The following is a 19,937-nucleotide window of genomic DNA, read 5'->3' as shown; positions in this document are numbered from 1 at the left end:
TAAGTTTTATCCTTCAAACCATCAACAGTTATTAACCACAACAGTGGAACAGGCACCTGGTAATTGAAGATTTAGCTACTCTTCACAGAGCAATCCTCAACAACATTGAACTATTACACTATCTCACGTTCTTTCATGCTTTGCTCCTATGACCCTTGATGCTCTTACACCATACAACAGTTCTGAAACAACCTTGCTGCACATAGTGGATTTTTGAGTCCCAGAGCTTACCACTGCCACTCCCAAACTGTCAATGCAAAGCAAGACATATCCCTCGCTTTTACGGTGCTCTCAGCATGCAACTTCTACTGAAAGCCTATTCCTGTATTTTGACGACCTCTGCCTCTAGGATAGCAGTTTCACTAAACCTCAACTGAAAGGGTATAATAGGGAATTCTGATTGTTTCCAGAGGATTTTAAAACCCAGCACAGCATGCTCCTAAGGACTACCTTTTGCATGCTGACAGAGTATTGCTGCTGCATTCGGAATAAATGGTTAAATCAAATATACTAGCTACTGCCTTTTGTTTGTTTGTTTATCCTCTAGGCCAAAAAAGAAAAAAAAAAAAAAAAAGAAACCAACCATCCCACCCATTCCTGTATTTTATTTAATAGAAACCTAAATTCCTTCTTAAAGTCTCATAGTGACACAGTGATGATTTTTATTATAAGTAAGCATGTCCAAGAGTTGAAGAAAAATAGTTTTTAAAACCTGCCAAAATACGCATACATATTTTTCCTAAAAAGTCTGACGATTCGAAATGGGCTGTCTGGGGGCCAGACCGCCTTAAGATTCGTTTCAACGCCTCCATCATTTGTCTGACAGTAAAGGATGCACCCTTATTATTGTCCCTGGTGCTTTTGTGTCCGGCTGGGCTGGTTAAAGCCGATAGCTAGTAAGAGTCACACTCCCTGATTTTTAATCGCCTCACCCAGACGCATCAAAACTTTAAATTAAAGTTTTGCTTCGTTTTAAATTAAAGACTTGCTTTGCGTACCAAATCAGTCTGAGCTGCAGCTTTTTGATCCAGCCTGCGCCCGGCGGCTATCGACACGGAGGTATGGACCCAGCGCGGGGCGTCGGAGGGAGGAAACGCAGATAGGTCACCCTCCTCCACAGATCCTTTGCAAGCTGCATTTCTCCATTAGGGGGTTTTGGTTGGGTTTAACTCAAAGCGGCAGCCCCGGTACCCCGGCGTACGACCGACAGGCCCGGCCTGCCTCCCCTCGCAGCCCGCGGCAGCCGCTGGCGCTCCCCTACCTCTCTCGTCCTCGTCGATTCGCAGCGCCATGGAGATGCACTCGAAGGCCCGCTTGTGACAGGCCCGTACCGTCTCGGGCGCCCCACCGGGCTCAGGAGCGTCGCCGGCCCCGGCCCTGCTGCCCTTGGCGGCCATAAGGGCGCCACGGGAGAGGCGCTCACAGAGCCAGGCGAAGAGCAGGCCCAGCTGGAAGGCGACGAAGCGGAGCAGGGCGAAGGCGGCGAAGAGCGGGTACGAGAAGTAGTACAGGTTCCTCTTGTGGGGGGACGCCGCCGCTGCTGCCGCCGCCCCCGCCGGCGACACTGGGAGGCCCGGCCCAGGCGGCGACGAGGGTGAGGTCCCGGCGGCCGGAGGCGCAGAGCTGGAGCCGGCTGAGCCCTTCTTCTTCCCTCTGCCACCCGGAGAATTCATTCACCGCCGTCGCCATAACCCGCTGCCAAGGACTGACAACAACCGGCCATGGCGGCGGCGGCGACGCCCCTTTCGTTCGGCCCCGAGGGGAGGAGTGCGCAGCGGCCCTCGCGAATGCGGGGCTGCGCCACCGCCCCCAGCACCACTACAGTCGGCGCGCCGCAGCGACAGCGACAATAGGAGGCGGGGATGGCGCCGCAGGTCGCCTACAGCTCCCAGCGTGCTGTGCGGTGACACAGCTTCGGGCGCACGCTGGGACACGCAGTCCTGGGAGCGAAGAGGTGGACCGTGCGCAAGGGCCCCATCGCCCGGCTCGCTAGCGGCGAGAAGCCCGGCGGGAAGGAGTATGGACAGGGATGAACTGCACTGTGCCTGGAAAGCATCTGCTCCAGCCCTGACCCAGACTGTCAGATTTCAGAGCACTGAAACACACCGAGTGGAAAGACGATGAATAATTTAATAAAATTAATTATTCTGAGTGGAGCTGCGAACCCTCCTGCAGGCAAAATGCAGTGCGGGTACCTCGTGTCGCTCTCAGTGTACGGTCATTTCCAGAGGCAGGTGAGGTTTCCAAAGTCAAAGGCCTCTCTCACTGTGAGGTGCATAACAGACCCATTGTGTCTATCCCACCACGGTATACAGTTGCCCCCGAGAGAATATTCTTCAGTGCTTTGTCTGCCCCACATTATGTAATTGAAATGACAGACTGTCTCCTCACATGGAGGAAACTGGTGTAAAAGAGTATACATTATAGATACATCATTTGTGGGAGGAAAAAAAAATCTTAACTCTTTTTCCACCCTCATGACAAATACTCAGTTTTCCCAGCCACTGTTACCAAGTATTTGCCCATCTATAATATTTATTGGAGTCTCCATTGATGAGACAGTTCTTCCACCTCCCTACTCCTTTGGTTATTTGAAATCTGAAAATACTTTGGTAGGTTTGGTCTAGGAAATGATAGGAGGCACGTGCATATCAACATTCCCGTGTTCCTGGTTTTACTACTGCTGTATTCAATGCTATAGCAAACTCCTTCCTCTGTGCTTCACTTCTTCCGTTTTGATTTCTGGTTGTGGGTTTTCGGTTTTGTTTGGCTTCTGTTTATTTGTTTTGTCACACACTGTTCTATGAATAAAATGCTGACCCTGGTGTTATATCATGACAGGGCATTTTCCTCCTACACCCCAGAACTTCATACATTATCCTGGACTGTCTCAGAAGTATAGAAAGATCCCATGAATTAATTCAGTGCACCAGCTAGCTTCTCCAGTTTATGACAAGAAATCGGGTGGACCCATTAAAAAGATACGCTAAAGTGAAATCACTACTATCCCCAATGTTTTATTGTCTTTCCCTAAATTACTATAAAACTACTATAGTTGGGTTTTGGTTTGTTTGGTTTTTTTTCTTTTTTCCTTCTTTGCTTATGCTGCGTATAGTTCTGGTACAGAAATTTACCCTGGCAATCTGCAATGTTTTTCTTAAATAAGGAGAGTATTTTTCTTTTAATGACAGAACTGAGTACTGTTTTTCTTGTTGCATAACAGACTTTTATTAAGATACAAAATGACAAAGTTATAAATTATTCATGACACAGAATAATTATTGGACAGACAGTAAATTTATCAATGCCAAAACAAAACAAAAAAAATCCAGCAACATTCATCAAGTAGTTTCCTTCTACATTTTGTAAAAAGGATAATGTAAAAAGGATAATGTGAAAATACCATGAAGTCTACTTATGACTTTACAGTCTACTTATGACTGGAAAAAAAATTTTTTTCGGTGTACTTAACTGTCCTTTAAAATTTATTATTTTTAAAATCATAGAATTGTTAGGTTTGGAAGGGACCTCAAGGATTATCTAGTTCCAACCTCCCTGCCATGGCCGGGGACACCTCACACTAGATCAGGTTGCTCAGAGCCACATCCAGCCCCAGGGATGGGGCTTCCACCACTTCCCTGGTCAACCTATTCTAGTGTCTCACCACCCTCATGGTGAAGAATTTCTTCCTAACATCCAATCTGAATCTACCCACTTCTAAGTTTTGTTCCATTCCCCCTGGTCCTATTCACTACCTGACACCCTAAAAAGTCCCTCCCCAGCTTTCTTGGAGGCCCCCTTAAGATACTGGCAGGCCACAGATCAGTTTGTGAAAGTTATCAATTTCCCTCTCAGACTCCCTATGCTTCTTAACCTACTCACCTCTTCCCAGAGCTTCCTCACTTCATCCTGGAGCTGTGCCAACTGGCTGAGCAGGTCAAAAACCTGCTCACACCACACGCACCCATAGTCAGTGTTGCTCCCTGTTGCCTGTGAAAGGCTGTGGCATTCCTCGCAACCTGTGGCCTGGATGCCAATATCCATTTTGGTGGGTGCAGAGAGCACAGTCGTCTTCCTCCTCTGAGTGGCCACCACCATACCTTCAGTAAAACTTTGGTCCTGCCCAGTAGGTGGCACGCCCTGCTCATGCCAACTGCTGAGCTAATTCAAAAGCAGCCCCTGGGGCACACTCAGCGTCTATTTGCTCACCCTGTGCCTATTAGCCTGCCTGTACTAATGGCCACGCTCTTCCAGCTGTCTGGCCACGCCCCCTCCCTCACACTTCCCACTCACTGGCTTCCAACGAGCTGCTGCCTGCAGCTGACAGTTTGAGAGCCTCTTCTGCTTACGCCGGGTTTGTATCTCCCGCGGTTTCTCCAGGAACGCCCGCAGCCACGCTGCCCTCTCAGGCACGCTCGCGAGAGACGCTGAGTCGTGTCAGGTTGCTTTTCCCTCCTTCCGTCTCTCACTCGGTCTCCCTAGCTCTGGGAGGCCCATTTTCCTTTCTGAAGGTCTCGGCGCAGCACGGAGCTAGCCGGTGCCGATGCAGTTACCTCGCAGCTCACAGTTTCTCTGGTTTCTTCATCGAAAAATTTAACAAATTTCATAAACTTCAAGCAGTGTTAATACTATGTAGCATTGAAAAATGTCAAGTGAAACAAGCTACAAGACAATAGACGACTAACCTGCAGCTAGTATTTAAAGCATCACAGAACAGATGAGTGCTTCACCCTCACCTGTTGACATTAAGAACTTATTTTTATTCCTGTTCTGTTAATGTTTTAGAAAAAAAAACAACTCAGGATTTTGCTTTCTGTGTTTTCACCTCGGGTCCTTGACACCAGCTAAGGTTGCTAACACTGGATACTCAGAATGACACAAACCCAGCATGCAGTTCTGCTAGAACTCCCAAATCCTTCAGTAGAGTATTAAATCTGTGACTAAGTGCACCACAGCTTGTAAGCCTGATTATCACACTACTAACACTGTCAGTTCTGTAAACATGATTTCAAATTCACTGATGTAAACACACTTCATCATTACTAGATCATTACATCAGATCATAATCTCACATCAACATGACATTTTCTGTTATTTCTCCATATCACAGATGTTTTAAAAGTGCCAGCTAGAGTAATTAATATCTGTTGTTCTCATTGCAGCAAAAGGAAAAAAGGAATAGACTTACTGTTGTAAATCAAGAATAGTTTATTTTCTCAGGAAAAAAAAAAATGTAGACATCATGAATGTAACTACACAGTCAAAATTTAAAAGGTACTAAAGGTCTTTTAAATATGCTACCATACACTGTGCTACTGAGACAGAATTTAAATATTAATGAAAAAGAAATCAGGCACAGAAGTGCAATCCATAACAGTACAACTAGAGGAGCAGTAGATTTTCCATTTCTTGATAGCTTCAAGTCAAGACAGGATGATTAAAGCTAATACCTAGAGAAAACCGAGCAGATGCATTTTTCTTAACAAAGGGAGCTGGGCGAGACTAATAGCCAACTGCTACTCTTTTGCAAACTGTACTATATGCAACTCTAAAATGTGACTTCACTAACCAAACCCCCTTTTCAGTTCAAAAGTTACTTCAGCAAAGGTATTTTGTCCAAGCATCAAACTGCATATTATCAGATTTCTCTACCACAAAACTTTCAAGTGCCGGTGTTTTTCAAGGCTTGTTTGGAAACTGACACCCCACTAGTTTAGCCATGACACGGCAACTGCAAATGGATTCACCTGCCCGCTCCCTACAACCGGCCTATAACCAAGGGCTAGACCCCAAACGATTAACAGAAGTCATAATCGAGCCTCTGCCTCGGTGGGCAAAATTACTTTTAAAAAGCCTCAGTCAGAGCTGCCCAGAGTAAGACCGAGCGCCTAGAGGCAGGCCGCGGGGACCAGCCCCTCCGCAATGGGCAGCCGCCGCCTGACCGCACCGCCCAGAACCCAGCACCGCTCATTCATGGGAAAGGGGCTAAGTCTAGAGAAGACCCCGCCCTGAATGACGTCACTCACATGCCGCGCCCACTTCCCCACCTGTTCTCCCCCGCCCCGCCGGTCATGGGCGGGGTTCTAGTTCGGCAGCACCTTGCGCAGGCGTAGTTCGCGGCAGCGCGACTGTTTCACTTACGTCAAAACAATTTACGACATCGCCAGTGGCTCTGGTTGGTGTAGAGTGGCTTTCGGTCTTCGCTACAGCGCCTGTCTTACACCTGTCTGAACCCCGGGCCTACCGGTGGGTAAAATCAGCGCGGGGGACAGAGGCTGTGTCGCCTCTTCCCCACGGGGCTGGAGGGGCATGGCCTGGGGTGCGGCGGCGTCCCAGCTCGGCCCCGTCGGCAGGGGATCTCGGGGCACCGCCGCTGTAGCGTGGTGTGGTACGGTGGGCAGGCAGGCGTGCGGGGCAGTCAAAGAAAGAAGGAAGGAAATGGTGTCTCAGCCTTCCCGCGGGCGCCACTGGTCGGGCAGGAGAACGGGCCCTCGCGGTTAACTCTTGTTTTAAACGATGAATGCCGCGTATTTTCGCATCCCAGCAGCGGTTTTTTTTCAACGTAACATGGGCCTTGAGATACTTCTATGTGCAGGAAAAACGTGTACAAGTTTGGCGGGGGGAACGCAGGACGATTCCGTTGGCTCTCTAGGAACTCTGCCTTAGTAACCAAGTTATGAAATGGCAGTTAACTAACACTGTGCTTCCTTTCAGCTTGCTGAGCCATTGCTTTCCAAGGTTACTGTACATCCACTTCTCTAATCATGGAGGCAGAACAAGTTATGGAGGGGCAGCCGCAGGTATTGCAAGTAGTGTGGTATATGCTGAATGCTACGTGTATGAAAGCAGCATTTTCACTTTGCTCATCATGTTTTATTTTACAGGTTCCAGAAAATCCACATTCTGAATACGGTCTCACGGAAAACGTAGAGGTAACAAAGATTTGTTGCTGTGAGATACACTGGAAGTTGCATTCCTAATTGAGGGGGGAAAAGTGTTAAACCTTTAGCCTAACTTCACCAAATGTAATGGTCCCAAGAAAGTTAGATGGAAATGGAACCAAAAGGTACGAGCCTGTTGCATAATTGGTTGTTAATGTATTTTCCGTTGTGTTGCAGCCATTATACTAAATGGTACTGAAGTAAATAAACTTTTAAAATGAGGTGGGGTGTTTTGGAAGTATCCTATGATCACCATCTATTCTGTCACTATGCATTTTATACATGTATAATCTATTATGGTACAAAAAGCCAGCCAGACTTTTATTTCATGGAGGGGAGTAGAAGGAGTTGATGGCATCAAAGGGAGGCATTCTTTTCATATTGTTGTCAACAGATATACTAGATCAGAATAACGCAGGCTGTCATTAATTACACCAAGAAAGCATCAACACAATCGATTCTTTCTGCTGTTGGTAACAGTATAGGTTAAAATAATAACTTTAAGGCATTCGTTTACTGTTCCTTATTAAATAAAAGTCTACAGTCTCTCTCCAATGTAAGGTCCTCCTCTATGCTAAGGTTTTGCAGAAACTTCTCTTAAATGTTCTTTGTGACTTATCTCCCTGATACATGCTTGTTTGTATACCTCAACTTCCACTATAGAACCATAACAAGTTGGATACATTGGTCCCACCTCAGTAGATTTGTGTATGTTGCATTGAATACATTTGGTTAACTGGCAATGGTAGAGTATAATTTTTTAACTGCAGTCAATGATGTAAAATGATTCTGCATTTTTGGACAAAAAGGCACCTGGAAACATTTTACTTTTTTTTTATTTTTATTTTTTATCTGTACTTTAATAGAGCACTGTCTCAAAGTGCTTGACTTCATTAAAGTCCCTTCTGTCAGATGTCACCTAAATTTGTGCTTTTAGCCTGAGAAGTGCTGTATTGGAACCATTGAATATAGGCCACATTTGTTAGTAGTCATTTCCATCTCAGTGGTGTAGAATTTAAACCAGAATGCAAAAGCAAAAATAAGAGACTGGATGTCTTCTGTTTTAGAAAACTTAGGACTTCCTAATAGTGTTTCCTTGAAACATAACTGTAACAGAAGGCCTCTCTGGGTTAGGTTTTTGTGCAAGGAAAAACACACACTTAAATTTTCTTAAAGATGTAGAGTTCTTGCTAGTGAATTCCAGAGAGAGGTGTACTTTGCACACACATTTCAAAGTGGGTGTGGCTATTACAACTGTTCACTTTTTTTTTCCTGTTTCAGAGGATAGTAGAAAATGAGAAAATAAATGCAGAGAAAACATCAAAGCAGAAGGTGGATCTTCAGTCATTACCCACACGTGCCTACTTGGATCAAACAGTGGTACCTATCTTGCTACAGGGACTTGCTGTTCTTGCAAAAGAGAGGTAATATGCTTCAATATTCTTCTGTTTTTAGGAAAAAAGTACGTCTCAAACATAGGCATTACATCACCTTTACAGGTTTTGCTTATTGTAAGAAAGTCATCACTATAGGTTTATGAATTTATGAATTACTATGATTGACCATGCAGGGCATGATAAGAGTTATTTACTGAATTTGTGATCTCCCAATGAGGCATACTACTGCAAAGGGTTTTTTAAAATTAATTTTATCACATAATTCACCCTATAGAAGCAAGTCAAGAAGTCGTTCGAGTTTTAAACAAGGTTCTATTAGTGTAGAATTATAAAAAGTTCTGCTTGCCATTTAAAAGACAGATAAATCAGGCCTGACATGCATCTTTGTGAGAGACTAAACATTCTCTAAAGGATGAGGCTGACCCTGCCCTGTCAACACAGTAAGAAGCAAACTGATAGTTTATGCTTTAAGATTACACTGTCAAACACAATCACTTATTTCTTACCAGTCAGTGTAGAAGTATATTCTTAAAGCATTTGCTCATCTTATCCAAAATGCATGTAAGCATTTCTCAGTTTTGCTGAAAGTATCACAAGCTGGTATGGATGACCATAATCACATCACAGTACCTACCGCCAGAACAACCATCAACAGTGTCTTTAATTCAGAACTCCTTTTGAGGTTAACTGCATTGTACAGGCAACAAATAAGGCAAAAGAGTACCTTGGAAGGTACACCCTGTGTGTTCACCTGAGCAGTGTGCAGATCTGTTGACATCTGTGTGACTTCTGCTGTAGACTGAATGTAAAACACAGCCTGAGGTGGATACCCCATGCTTAGTCTTTATTTTCTTTTTGTTTTTTCCCCTTTTTTAAAGAACTGAGAGTATGGAAGGAGCTGTTCTTTGTGGGGACTCTTCACAGGAGAGAAACGGAACATTGATAGAACAGGTTGGGGAACATACAGGAAAAGAACTTAGCAGTATCAAACTACCAAGGTCAAATTAGCTATTCAGTTGAGCACAGTAAAACCTCAGGAGTGAAAAAGCTGAGCTACCAGCTCTGCTGTAGAATGTTCTGCTTAAAACTGAACTGGAAAGTAACTAACTGATGGCAGTCTCTTTCTAAGGAATGTAAGATACTTTCAGGGAACAACCCAGTGTGTTGTTCAACCATCTGACAACTATGGTCGGAATGCTGTAGGAAGCATATGGATAAAAGACTTTCATGTGTCATTTACGAGGGGTCAGCACAACTTGTGTTAGGTCTTGTAGGTCTTTTGGAGTTCAGTAAAGGAGTCAGCAAGTACATGTAAATAGGAATCCAGATGATGCAGTCTGTTTAAATTTCTAAAGGCTTCTGGCACAGTCACTAAAAGATTTTAAAGAGATTCAGTTCCTGTGGGATTAAAGGAAATGGCTTTATATGGATCGTGAACTGATTGGAAGGCTTGAGACAGAGCAGAAGTGAAAGGTGAACTTTTACATTGAAATGAGCTCAGTAGTAGATCCCGGAAAGGATCATTTATAATAAATTGAAGAAGTGGATGAAAAAAATTCTTGATGATACTGAGTTTTGCAGAACAGGTTGGAAGGCTCTGTTTTGTTTTCTATTTGTTTGGGTTCTGTTTTGGGTTAATCATAAATCTTTGCACAGGATTCATAGGTGCACAGGATGCACAGCTTCATAATGTGAAACTATGAAGGACTGCTATGAAAAACTGAAACCATGACAAAAAATGAAAGATTAATACAAGTAAATGGAAAATGATGCACCTAGGAGAGTAATAAATACCCTAGTGCTAGTGACAAAATGAGAGATTTTTGAGTTGAAGATTACCCTTTTTTCTTTAAATACTTTAAACTGTTAAATGTATGTGTCGGTGCTTTGATTAATCAAAAATAGATTCTGAATGGCAGGACTTAGAAATCAAAGAGGTAAACCCAAGTATAATGTCACTCCTTAAACTTATAACGTTCTTTTATTTTTAACATCATGAGTAATTGTAATTTCCCTGTCCTCTGTTAGAATGTGAAAAAGAAGAGTGATATGGTATTCAGGTGCTATCTTGTAGAGTGAGTGATTGAATAGGTGATACCTGTGAAAGATTTCTGTGAGAGAATGTTTATTAGGAATCTGTTAAATCACAAATAGCATAAAAACTGATGAATTGAGATGGAGTATGTATTATCTCTTCTGATACAGTAATCAAGTTAAGGAAAGCTAGTAGCATATTCATATGACCTGCAAAGGATCACCTCCTTTTGTTCATTATAATTAAGCTATATATTTTTTTGTCTGAGGCTGAGGACATTAACATGTTGTTCGGGTTTGAGGGGGAAACTGGTTGAAGTTATAGAGGAATCCATCCAGGATTATTAAGATCATTAAAGGTGCTATCTTGGAAGCCAAAAGGATAGACTAGAGAAGTATCTCTGTGTGGTTCTTTATTTTGTGGGGCTTTTTTGGTGGGGTTTTGTGTGTGTTTGTTTTTTCTCTCTCCACACTCTTTATATGCATATTTACTCACTGTCAGACCTTTGTTAATAGCCACTGTGGAATAAAATCTGTGGATGACAATAAATTGGATGGGAGTGTTGATGCGTTTGAGGGTAGGAAGGCTCTGCAAAGAGATCTGGCCAGGCTAGATTGATGGGCTTAGGTCAGTTGTATGAGGTTTAACAAGGCCAAGTTCTGGATGCTGCGCTTTGGGTCACAACAACCCCATGCAATGCTACAGGCCTGGGGGAGAGTGGCTGGAAGGTTGCCTGGCAGAAAAGGACCTGGGGGTTGTGGCTGACATCTGGCTGGACATGAACCAACAGTGTGCTCAGGTGGCTAGGAAGACCAACAGCATCATGGCCTGTGTCAGGAAGTGTGGTAAGCAGGAGTAAGGAAGCGATTGTGCCCCTGTACTTGTCACTGGTGAGGCCACACCTCAAGTACTGTGTCAGTTTTGGGCCTCACCACAGGAAAGACCATGAGGTAACATGGCTGGAGAAGGGCCACAAAGCTGGTGAAGGGTCTAGAGAACAAGTCTTACAAAGAGTGGCTGAGAGAACTGGGATTGTTTAGTCTGGAGGAGGCTGAGGGGAGACCTCATTGCTCTCTACAACTACATGAAAAGAAGTGGGATTGAGGTGGGGGGTCAATCTCTTCTCCCTAGTATCAAGCAATAGAATGAGAGGAAATAGCCTGAAATTTTGACAGGGGAGATTTAGATTGGATATTAGGAAGAAATTCTTCACTTAAATAGTGGTCAGGCATTGGAACAGGTTGCCCAGAAACGTGGTGGAGTCACTGTTCCTGGAGGTGTTCAAGAAACATGTGGACATAGCAATTTGGGACATGGCTTAATGGCCATAGTTGACTTATGTTGAAGGTTGGACTCAATGATCTTAAAGGTCTCCTCCAACTGAAACAGTTCTATTATTCTAAGTTTGTAATTTACTGTGTGGACAGATCAGCAGGATTCATGGTACTGTATTGAAGAACACTTAAAGACCCCCCAAAAAACCAAACCCTAAAAAGCCCCCCAGAAACTCCAAACAATAAAACAACAACACTAGAAGCTAAGGTCAGTGATCAAAACTTACTGTTTATTCACTACTTGCAAGCTTACAGCACTTCTCAAATTTGAAGTTTTTGTTGACATTTTGTTGTGCTCATTTCATTTGCCAGAAACAATGAAAACAGCTCTAATGCACAGGAGTGCACAAGAACTGTTAGAAGAAAATGAAGAAAGCACTGACTTATATATAGCATGTGTTAATGAAATGGGCAAAGGCATGTAACTAACGTTGCTGTACATACAGAATTTACACTTGCAGACTATACCATAGTTCTAAGTATGTAACTATTCCAGCAATTTATTAACACTGAACCAAGGGTGAGTAAGACTCCTTATTAAAAACTCTGATCAGGCAGTAACTTTAAGTAGTTGATCATCCCTAAATCAATGTGTACAGATGTTTGGGAGGATTTATATTGCTTTTAAGGGAACGTGATTAGTTCTTCAGCTACCTAATTTTATGTAATAAAAAATAATTGCTTTTGATTTACTTTCTTCTTTACAGACCTCCAAATCCCATTGAATTTCTAGCAGCATATCTTTTAAAAAACAAGTCACAATTTGAGGACCGAAATTAGCGCCATAAAAATGAGGACAATTTGGCTGCTAGACTGAAATGCTCATTTTCTGCAATTTGTTTTCTGCTGTAAAAACCCTTTGGATCCATGATGTTGTATTTCTTACTCACATAACTTGCTTTACCTTTTGAGTTATTTAATAAAGAACATTTTAGATTTAAGTTGTTCATTGTTTTCAACTAGCTATTAAGAGACTTTCAAAATAAAGTACTGAAACTGCACTGCTGGATCAAAGTCTGAATAATTCCATGGGGCTACATAACCTGAATGCATAAAACCAAAGAGGAAGAATTTATTACAGGAGTCACATGGGTGATAAATATATATAAATTTGATATTTATATAGCACCCTACATGTGCAAAACATTCTTAAACAGAAAGCAACAAGCAGAATTTATTTTGAGAAAGTATTGACTAAGTAAAGAACTTCTTTAAAAACACCAAGAAATGGGTTTAGTTAAAAGAAGTGAACAGCTGAACAGATAACCTGCAGAGAGGGTCCAGTGTTTCAGATATTTACATCAATGAGGTGGGCTGTTCAGCATTTGGATTGATCTCGTGCCTGTTGGTGCTGCATTTAACTGAAACGCAGTATAAAATTTAAAGGCATTCACAAAGGTTTTGTAGTTCAGTTCTCTGTACCGCTGCTCCTAGTTGAAGTGGTATTACCCTGAGACAGAATATCTCAGGTTGGAAGGGACCTAGAAGGATCATTCAATCCAATTTTGCTCCTTGCAGGACTGCCTAAAATGAAACCATGTGACTAAGTGTCATCCAGACACTCCTTGAATTCTGACAGACTTAGCACTGTGACCACCTTCCCTGGGAAGCCTGTTCAGGTGGCCTAGTGAAGAGCTATTTCCTGATGCCCAATATAATTCTAATCTAGCTGGTAAAATACCAAGCATTCTGATTTTTTTTTTTTTTGGGGGGGAGGGGGTGGATATACCAATACTTTTTGTTTGTTGGTTTTGTTTTTGATTTTCCATTCCTAATATCTTTTTCTGATCCTTTGTTTATTTTCCCTGTAATCTCAGTGGGGGAAGAGGCTGTAGCCATCAGGTTACACTATGAGAAGCTGCAACAGAAGACTAAAGAATGAAAATTAAACTAGTAAACTATGTTGTGAAAAAATACAGAAAAATCTTTACAAATACAAATACTGTAGTTGGAGAATTTGTTAGGTTGTTGGAAATGGGTACAGAGACTATACATAACTCTTGGAATTCCCAAATGTGTTTTCTGAAGCTTGTTACAAAGAGCACAATCAACATTCACTAGCAGTGGATGCTGTAATACAGATTAAGCATAGCCTAGTTTTCAATAGACTAATTCATTTGACAGTAACTGTAACAGTAACCTTGTCTTCCAAGAGTTGCTCAATTAATTGAAATCCAACATTTTTTTTTAAATATACTTCAGTACTGCAGTTTACCATTCCCATCTCCATTCCCTATTTTTAAGATAATCACTTTCACAAAAGCAGTTAAAACCTTGTAAATTAATTGCTACTTCAAGAACTGGAACTGGAGTTTTTTTCTGTATGACATTAAAGACTGCTGGGGTTTTTTTGTAATTATGCTTATTTCATAAAAAGAAAGACTTAAGATTAGGCTTGTTCCTGAAATGACTTAAATGTAGACCTTGTATTTGCAGTATATTAGGTAGCCCCCTGCACAAATAATATTCTTCCTTTGTTCTCTGACATCTAGATGACCTTCCTGTGGTCATCAAGATTTTTTTGGTTTTGACTCACTTTAACATAGCTTTTCTTCTTTAATAGCTTAGATACATAGATGCAACAAGGGCAAGAAGATAAATCCTTCAGGGAAAAATCTTTCCAATGTCTGCTAACTTGCAGGGACTGGGATGACAATCTGGTTCTTATTCCTTGTAGGAAGGCTCTCAATATTTTACATATTTCTTAATATGCTAAAAGAAAAACACTGAATTAGTGCAGTCCAAGAGCAGTAATACTGGGGAACAAAAAGACTCAAAAAACCTCAACAAAAAAAGAAGCCTGCAAACCTAAAATCAAGCCTAAAAAAGCTATTTTTGAAACAGTACAGAAATTATATAGATTCCTAATTCTATTGCACTGTGGTGAACACAGTCTCCATCAAACACTTTTTAAAAAGACACTGAAAGGATTTCAAGTGTGTTTTGACTTTCTAGAATGAGTTACAACATTTAACTGAAGACAAGGAGTCACAATAAAAACTTGGTACTGTTACTGCTTAAAGTGGCATTCCAAGGTTTCATCCATAGGTAGCATCGCAATATTGTAAGAATTCTTGTGCTGCTCTCCCAATTTCTATGTTGAGAATTTGTGCAAGACCATACAAAAAGAAGCAGTTCAACTTAATCTTCCCTGTTTCATATCTGTGCTTGAATGCAGAACACAATCAGATTTTTCACATTAATGCTCATCAAGCAGCTGCTTAAAACTTGTAAACACTCTGGCTTTCTGCACAGCTCTTGGATCATCCTAGAATCTGAAAGGCATTGGTACCAGTCTTACGGTGAGCTGTCCCTGCCAGCAGCATGCCACCTATTCAGCTGTTGTTGCCACAGTTTGGTACATTGTGTCACCTGATGTTGTCTTCCCATCTAGGCTAATTCAAAAGAATGAAAAGCCATGTTCACAAGGTTATGTTTGAAGATTTTTTACAGAGGCTTTTCTGGGCAGCTTCCTCCAAGATAGCAAGTTGACATGTTACTAGCAGCAATGAACTCACCAGCTCTATAAGAAATAAATTTTAACAATTCTTGCAAAGACAGAAAAAAATCAACAAGAAATGTGCAGTCATATTCCTTTACTTGTTAAATTGTTTTCACCATTTGGGATCTATGACATAGTGAATACTCTGTAACGGGAAGAGGATAGCAAGTTACTATCTCAATAATCAGATCATACCTGAATAACCCAGTTGTTGAAGTTAGAGAAGTAACAATAGGGTCCAAATTTTCAAAGCATTCATTTCTTTTAAACTCTTTCCACTACTAAACAATGGCAATTCTGTAATACTTGGCAGATCCTTGCTATCCCAATTTAATCCTGAAAGAAGGACTGTTTTTCCACTGGAGACACCAGTTCTGAGGACTTCGTGATAAATGTATTTCATTTTGAAGCACAAATTAAGAAACAAGTGATTTTACATTTATAAAAATGAGCAACATGATGTATAAAGCATCTATCACCATATTGATAAACATTTGGAACCACTTTGAGATGTAAGGGGCTACAAATTATTAACAGATGTAGAACAGAAGCTTGAAAAAAAAAATAAAACCAGCAACTTTAGATGTATGACAAGTCACCACAAAGTGGTTGAAAGCCATCATCTCTTGATTCTTGAACAGATGTTTTTCAGTTTTTTTCCCCTAGATAAATAAGTCAGTGCATGCTCCAAAGAGCAGTAAAATTAAGCAGAAAATAAAATGAAATACCTGGTTAACACCATGGCACATCTTCCAAGGTGACTATCTCAGATCCAATATCCAGAGGCTACTATTCAGTAACTGAAAGAATTATATGTAACTCATATGTGGTATTTTGAAGTCTGCCTTTTTCAATGCTTCCGCTGAGAACATTTCTTTTACCTTGAAGGGGACAATGGCAGAAGAAAGAATTTCCCACTAAAAGCAATTCTGATCAAAGGGTTCTACATCTTCATATTCTGAAGTCTGTTACCATCTAAAAAATACAGTTCGATTTGCCAAATATTTTTTTTCCTTTTTTTTTTTTAATGTCCAAATTATCAGGGACTTCAAATTCAGTACAGGTCTTTGAGCTATCCATTTTATTTTCTGAAGCACTGTCACTATTGTACATGCAGTATGATCAAAAGAACTTCTTACTCCCCAACAGACATTCTAGAAATAAAACAGCTGCTTTAAAACAAATGAAAAATCTGAAAAATTCTGAGAAACAGATGAAACCAGTAGGTTGGAAACACACATGAAGAATCCCTATGCCTACCATGCTTAATAAAGTACTGGATTTGATTTATTCTTATCATCGTACTAAATATGTTACAAATTATTCTTAGCCAAGCCCTGGCTTATGTTCCATACTCTATTTCCTAGTCAATTCATTTTAAGACTGACTACATAGCCTGGATCACAGAAGTACGGAATGCCAGTTGTTACAGAAAACAGCATTTTACCATGATGAAAAAGTATCAGCACCACTTTTCATATTCCCTACTGAAATCCAGCTTTAAGTGAAGACTTAAAATGTAAATGCTTCATGAGTAATTAAGGGGCAGTTTACAGCAGTGCTAGTGCAACACTGACTAAAAAATGTTATATTCCTCTTCCAATGTGCTTTTCTCCTTGGTTTGCTTTGCAACTGTGCATAACAAACTTTTTATAAGAGGAGCCTAAATTGATAAAAGGCTTTTGGATGGCTGAGAACTTATCTCCTAGTGAGCATTCAGCCTTCTTTTTTCTCCAGTGTATTTACAAGATGGGTACTTACGAGATGGAGCTTTACCCACTGATACTGTGTTAGATGCTATTACACTATACAGGAAGTGAAGGTACTTCTCTCCTAAGGACTCTGAAGTTTGGGTAGCGGGGTTGCTTTTGACAGTAGAAGGAAAGACTGCTAGAGCAGCAGGTTCCTCAGATGCAGGATGACGGTTTGTAAAGAGAAAAAAATAGAGTAACAGCGAACAGCTTCCTGAGATAGGAGTGGACAAGATAAAAAGCATGACAGGAAAAAAGACAAAAACCATGCAAGAGGACAAGAGCAAAATCCAAGAAAGCCACAGGCTCTGAAAGCTGGGCCACATGAACACATGCCACCCAAGCTGGGCATGGGATGTTACTCAAGGAAAACCTTGCCTGCTAATGGCACCCTTAAGGACAAGTCACTCTTGCCACAATCTGCCTTCATGCTTTTCTTCCAGGTAAGGAACACACTGCCAACAGACACATACATGTAGCAGTGGTCTGTGCTTCAAGGGCATGCTGACTTGGGGAACTGCCCATGGAACGTGTCAACTCTTTCCTGCCCATCAAAAGGAAAACGACTCAAATAATAGCTCCGAAGAAGTAAGTGCTCCTGTTACTTCTCCCAGTACAAACAGTGCTCACAAGAATCAACAGGTAAATCAGGAGGATTTCCCAACCTAAACCATGCTTCATGGCATTCAACTGAAAGCTATGCCCAGTTTCTCTCCCTGTAGCTAGAACCATGTCCTGAGCACCAGGAAGCCCAGCACCACCGCCTTCTGAAGAGATAACTGCTTTTCTGTCTTTTTCATTTATGTTATGTGGTACTGAGGGAGCACATCACTTAAAGAAAGAAACCGTCCATTATCAGTATGTAATAGACATTTAAAACATGGAACCCACAAATCACTAAATGCTGCTCAGTGGTGTTATGCCCACCTGCAACAGGGCACAAATTAAAAATCCTGCTATCATCCTTGCCATTGGAAATAGCAAAAATTCCTCCTGTAGTACTATGGATGACAAACTTCAGCAGGAAGAGGCAGAAACTGAGAAGGGTATCCTGTAGCTTCACTGGGCTCTGGACTGAGAGTGCTAGTTGATAACAAAGAATGACTGAATACCAGGCTGCCACAGTATTTGTGGCAGGTCCCACAATCTAAGGAATAACAAAAACCTACTTCCAAACCCTTCTTTCCCAGTCAAGTATTACTTTTCAAACAAAATATTATTTTCCAGGTCCCGCATTGGATGCCAAAAATATTGTGCTGGTTTGAGCTTTGACTGGAGTTTAGGAGCTCAAATGATAACAGACTGAGATTCCTCCCACTTCCCTTTTGCCCGGCAAGGTAGAGAGGGAGGAAAGATAAAAAAAAAGAGGGTATGGGAGAGGAGAGGTAAATTCACAAAAGAAATAGTCTGGAATCGGTTTGGAAGTACAAGAGGTAAATTTTTAACAAAAAAAAAATATATAGCAATAACAGGGAGGGTTCACAAAGGTAAGGGATGAGGACAAATGGGAAAATGGATGGAAAGTGTATGGTCTTGTATTCCCCTGGATGCGAGTGGATTCAGTTGGAAGAAGTAGGCCCTGGCCACATGGTCAGTGCAGGAGGCAGTGCCAGCAGCAATGTTCTTTTGAGTGGACAAGGCAGGAAAGAGAGCAAGCAGCGATAAGTCCACCCTTTTTATAGGCTTGCTGGACAGAAAGAGGAAGTGCAATAGACCACCTTTGAGCCAGGGGACCCCATCTCCATGGGGGGGGAAGGAACCACGTCCCACCTGGATTAAGTTTCTTTTGTCCACCTAGGGGGCTGGGTTCTTTCAGCCGCATCCAGGATGGGTATAACCCAGCACAACCACCTTTTTTGGAAATACATAATTACAACATTTCTTTTTCCACATGGAGAAAAAAATATTCTCTACTGGATTTGGTTAACTTCACTGAGGGATGAGTAGTCAGTTCAGGAACTATTCCCAGTGCTGAAGTTTACATAAATTATGTAAAAGATTTGAGAGTTGTAAATGGGTACCACAACTGCCAATACAGTTTTGTGTCAAAGCAATCAGGCAGGACACTTCATCAAGTCTAGGCAGCAGTTGTAATTCACAATAACCTTTTTCAACACACCATTTGTAAAATAACAACAGAATACTATGAGGATTGATTGAGCAGTGAAGGCTACATAAAATGTTAAGACGTTTGCTGAGATAGTCAGGCCCCATTTCCTCATGACAAACTATTACAAAGTGAATTAATTGAGGACTGCAGTCCTTGTTGCCTCTCAACTGCATAGGGAGGCCAGTACCATGGGTGTAAAGGAGGATCATCACTTATAAAAATTACACCAGACATTTCTCTGCAGCATGAGCCCTTTTGATCTTCAAGACATACTGCAAACAATGCCTTTGTCCCCTTGTTTCCCTTGGTTTATTTGTAACAAAACAAAAAAACAACCAAAACCCCACCCCAAAACTAAATTAAAAAAAAACCAACAAAACTAAACCTCTTTATTTTCTATGCATTTTTAACTGTCTGGGGGACTTTTCAAGGAATGAAATTGCATATGGGGGAGAAGGATGATGTGTTCCCTGACTTGTCACATACATTTTCCATCTCACAAAGCATTGGCCAGCATTAATACTTTAATGGCTGCAGCCCTTAATCTCTCTTCTTGTGGCTTCCCTGTCTCCTGGTTGGATCTCATACATCAGTAGCTAAAATTGCTTTTTTCCTTTCCTGCATACTGTACTGGCCATACCCTCCAGTTCTGCCTTACTATTTTGAGCTGTGCTTGAAGTTTCCATGGCAGCAGTCCATTCATAAAAAAGAAAAGAAAAAGGGGAGGGGGAGCGGGGGGTTAAGGACTAGGGAATTAAACTGAGAACTACAATGTACTCCACGGCACCGAAGACCTAACAGTACGATCAGAGAGGCGCAGGAAAGGAACTGCGCTAGATCAGAAAGAAGGTACTTCAGCCCAGCAAC

The 19,937-nt window shown here is 41.7% G+C and overlaps 2 protein-coding genes across 5 annotated transcripts in view; one reads left to right on the top strand and one right to left on the bottom strand.

Annotated features, from left to right (window-relative positions):
- Positions 1-1,673, bottom strand: part of SPAST (spastin) — a 34,529-nt gene extending 32,856 nt beyond the window's left edge. For all 4 annotated transcript variants that reach the window (XM_054394192.1, XM_054394211.1, XM_054394203.1 and 1 more), the window contains exon 1: positions 1,262-1,673. In XM_054394192.1, the coding sequence (XP_054250167.1) occupies positions 1,262-1,673 (412 nt within the window). The remainder of the gene's footprint in view (positions 1-1,261) is intronic.
- Positions 1,674-6,142: 4,469 nt separating this feature from the next.
- Positions 6,143-12,674, top strand: DPY30 (dpy-30 histone methyltransferase complex regulatory subunit). Its single transcript, XM_054392672.1, has 5 exons — positions 6,143-6,246; positions 6,715-6,800; positions 6,885-6,932; positions 8,223-8,365; positions 12,415-12,674. Exons 2-5 carry the CDS (start codon positions 6,765-6,767, stop codon positions 12,485-12,487), a joined length of 300 nt encoding a protein of 99 aa, XP_054248647.1. The 5' UTR covers positions 6,143-6,246; positions 6,715-6,764; the 3' UTR covers positions 12,488-12,674.
- The last annotated feature ends 7,263 nt before the right edge of the window (positions 12,675-19,937 follow it).

This window comes from Indicator indicator, chromosome 2 (genome assembly GCF_027791375.1).
Source record: "Indicator indicator isolate 239-I01 chromosome 2, UM_Iind_1.1, whole genome shotgun sequence".
Lineage (NCBI taxonomy): Eukaryota > Metazoa > Chordata > Aves > Piciformes > Indicatoridae > Indicator > Indicator indicator.
Note: the sequence above shows the minus strand (reverse complement) of the source record. Positions and strands in the feature narration are given on the sequence as shown.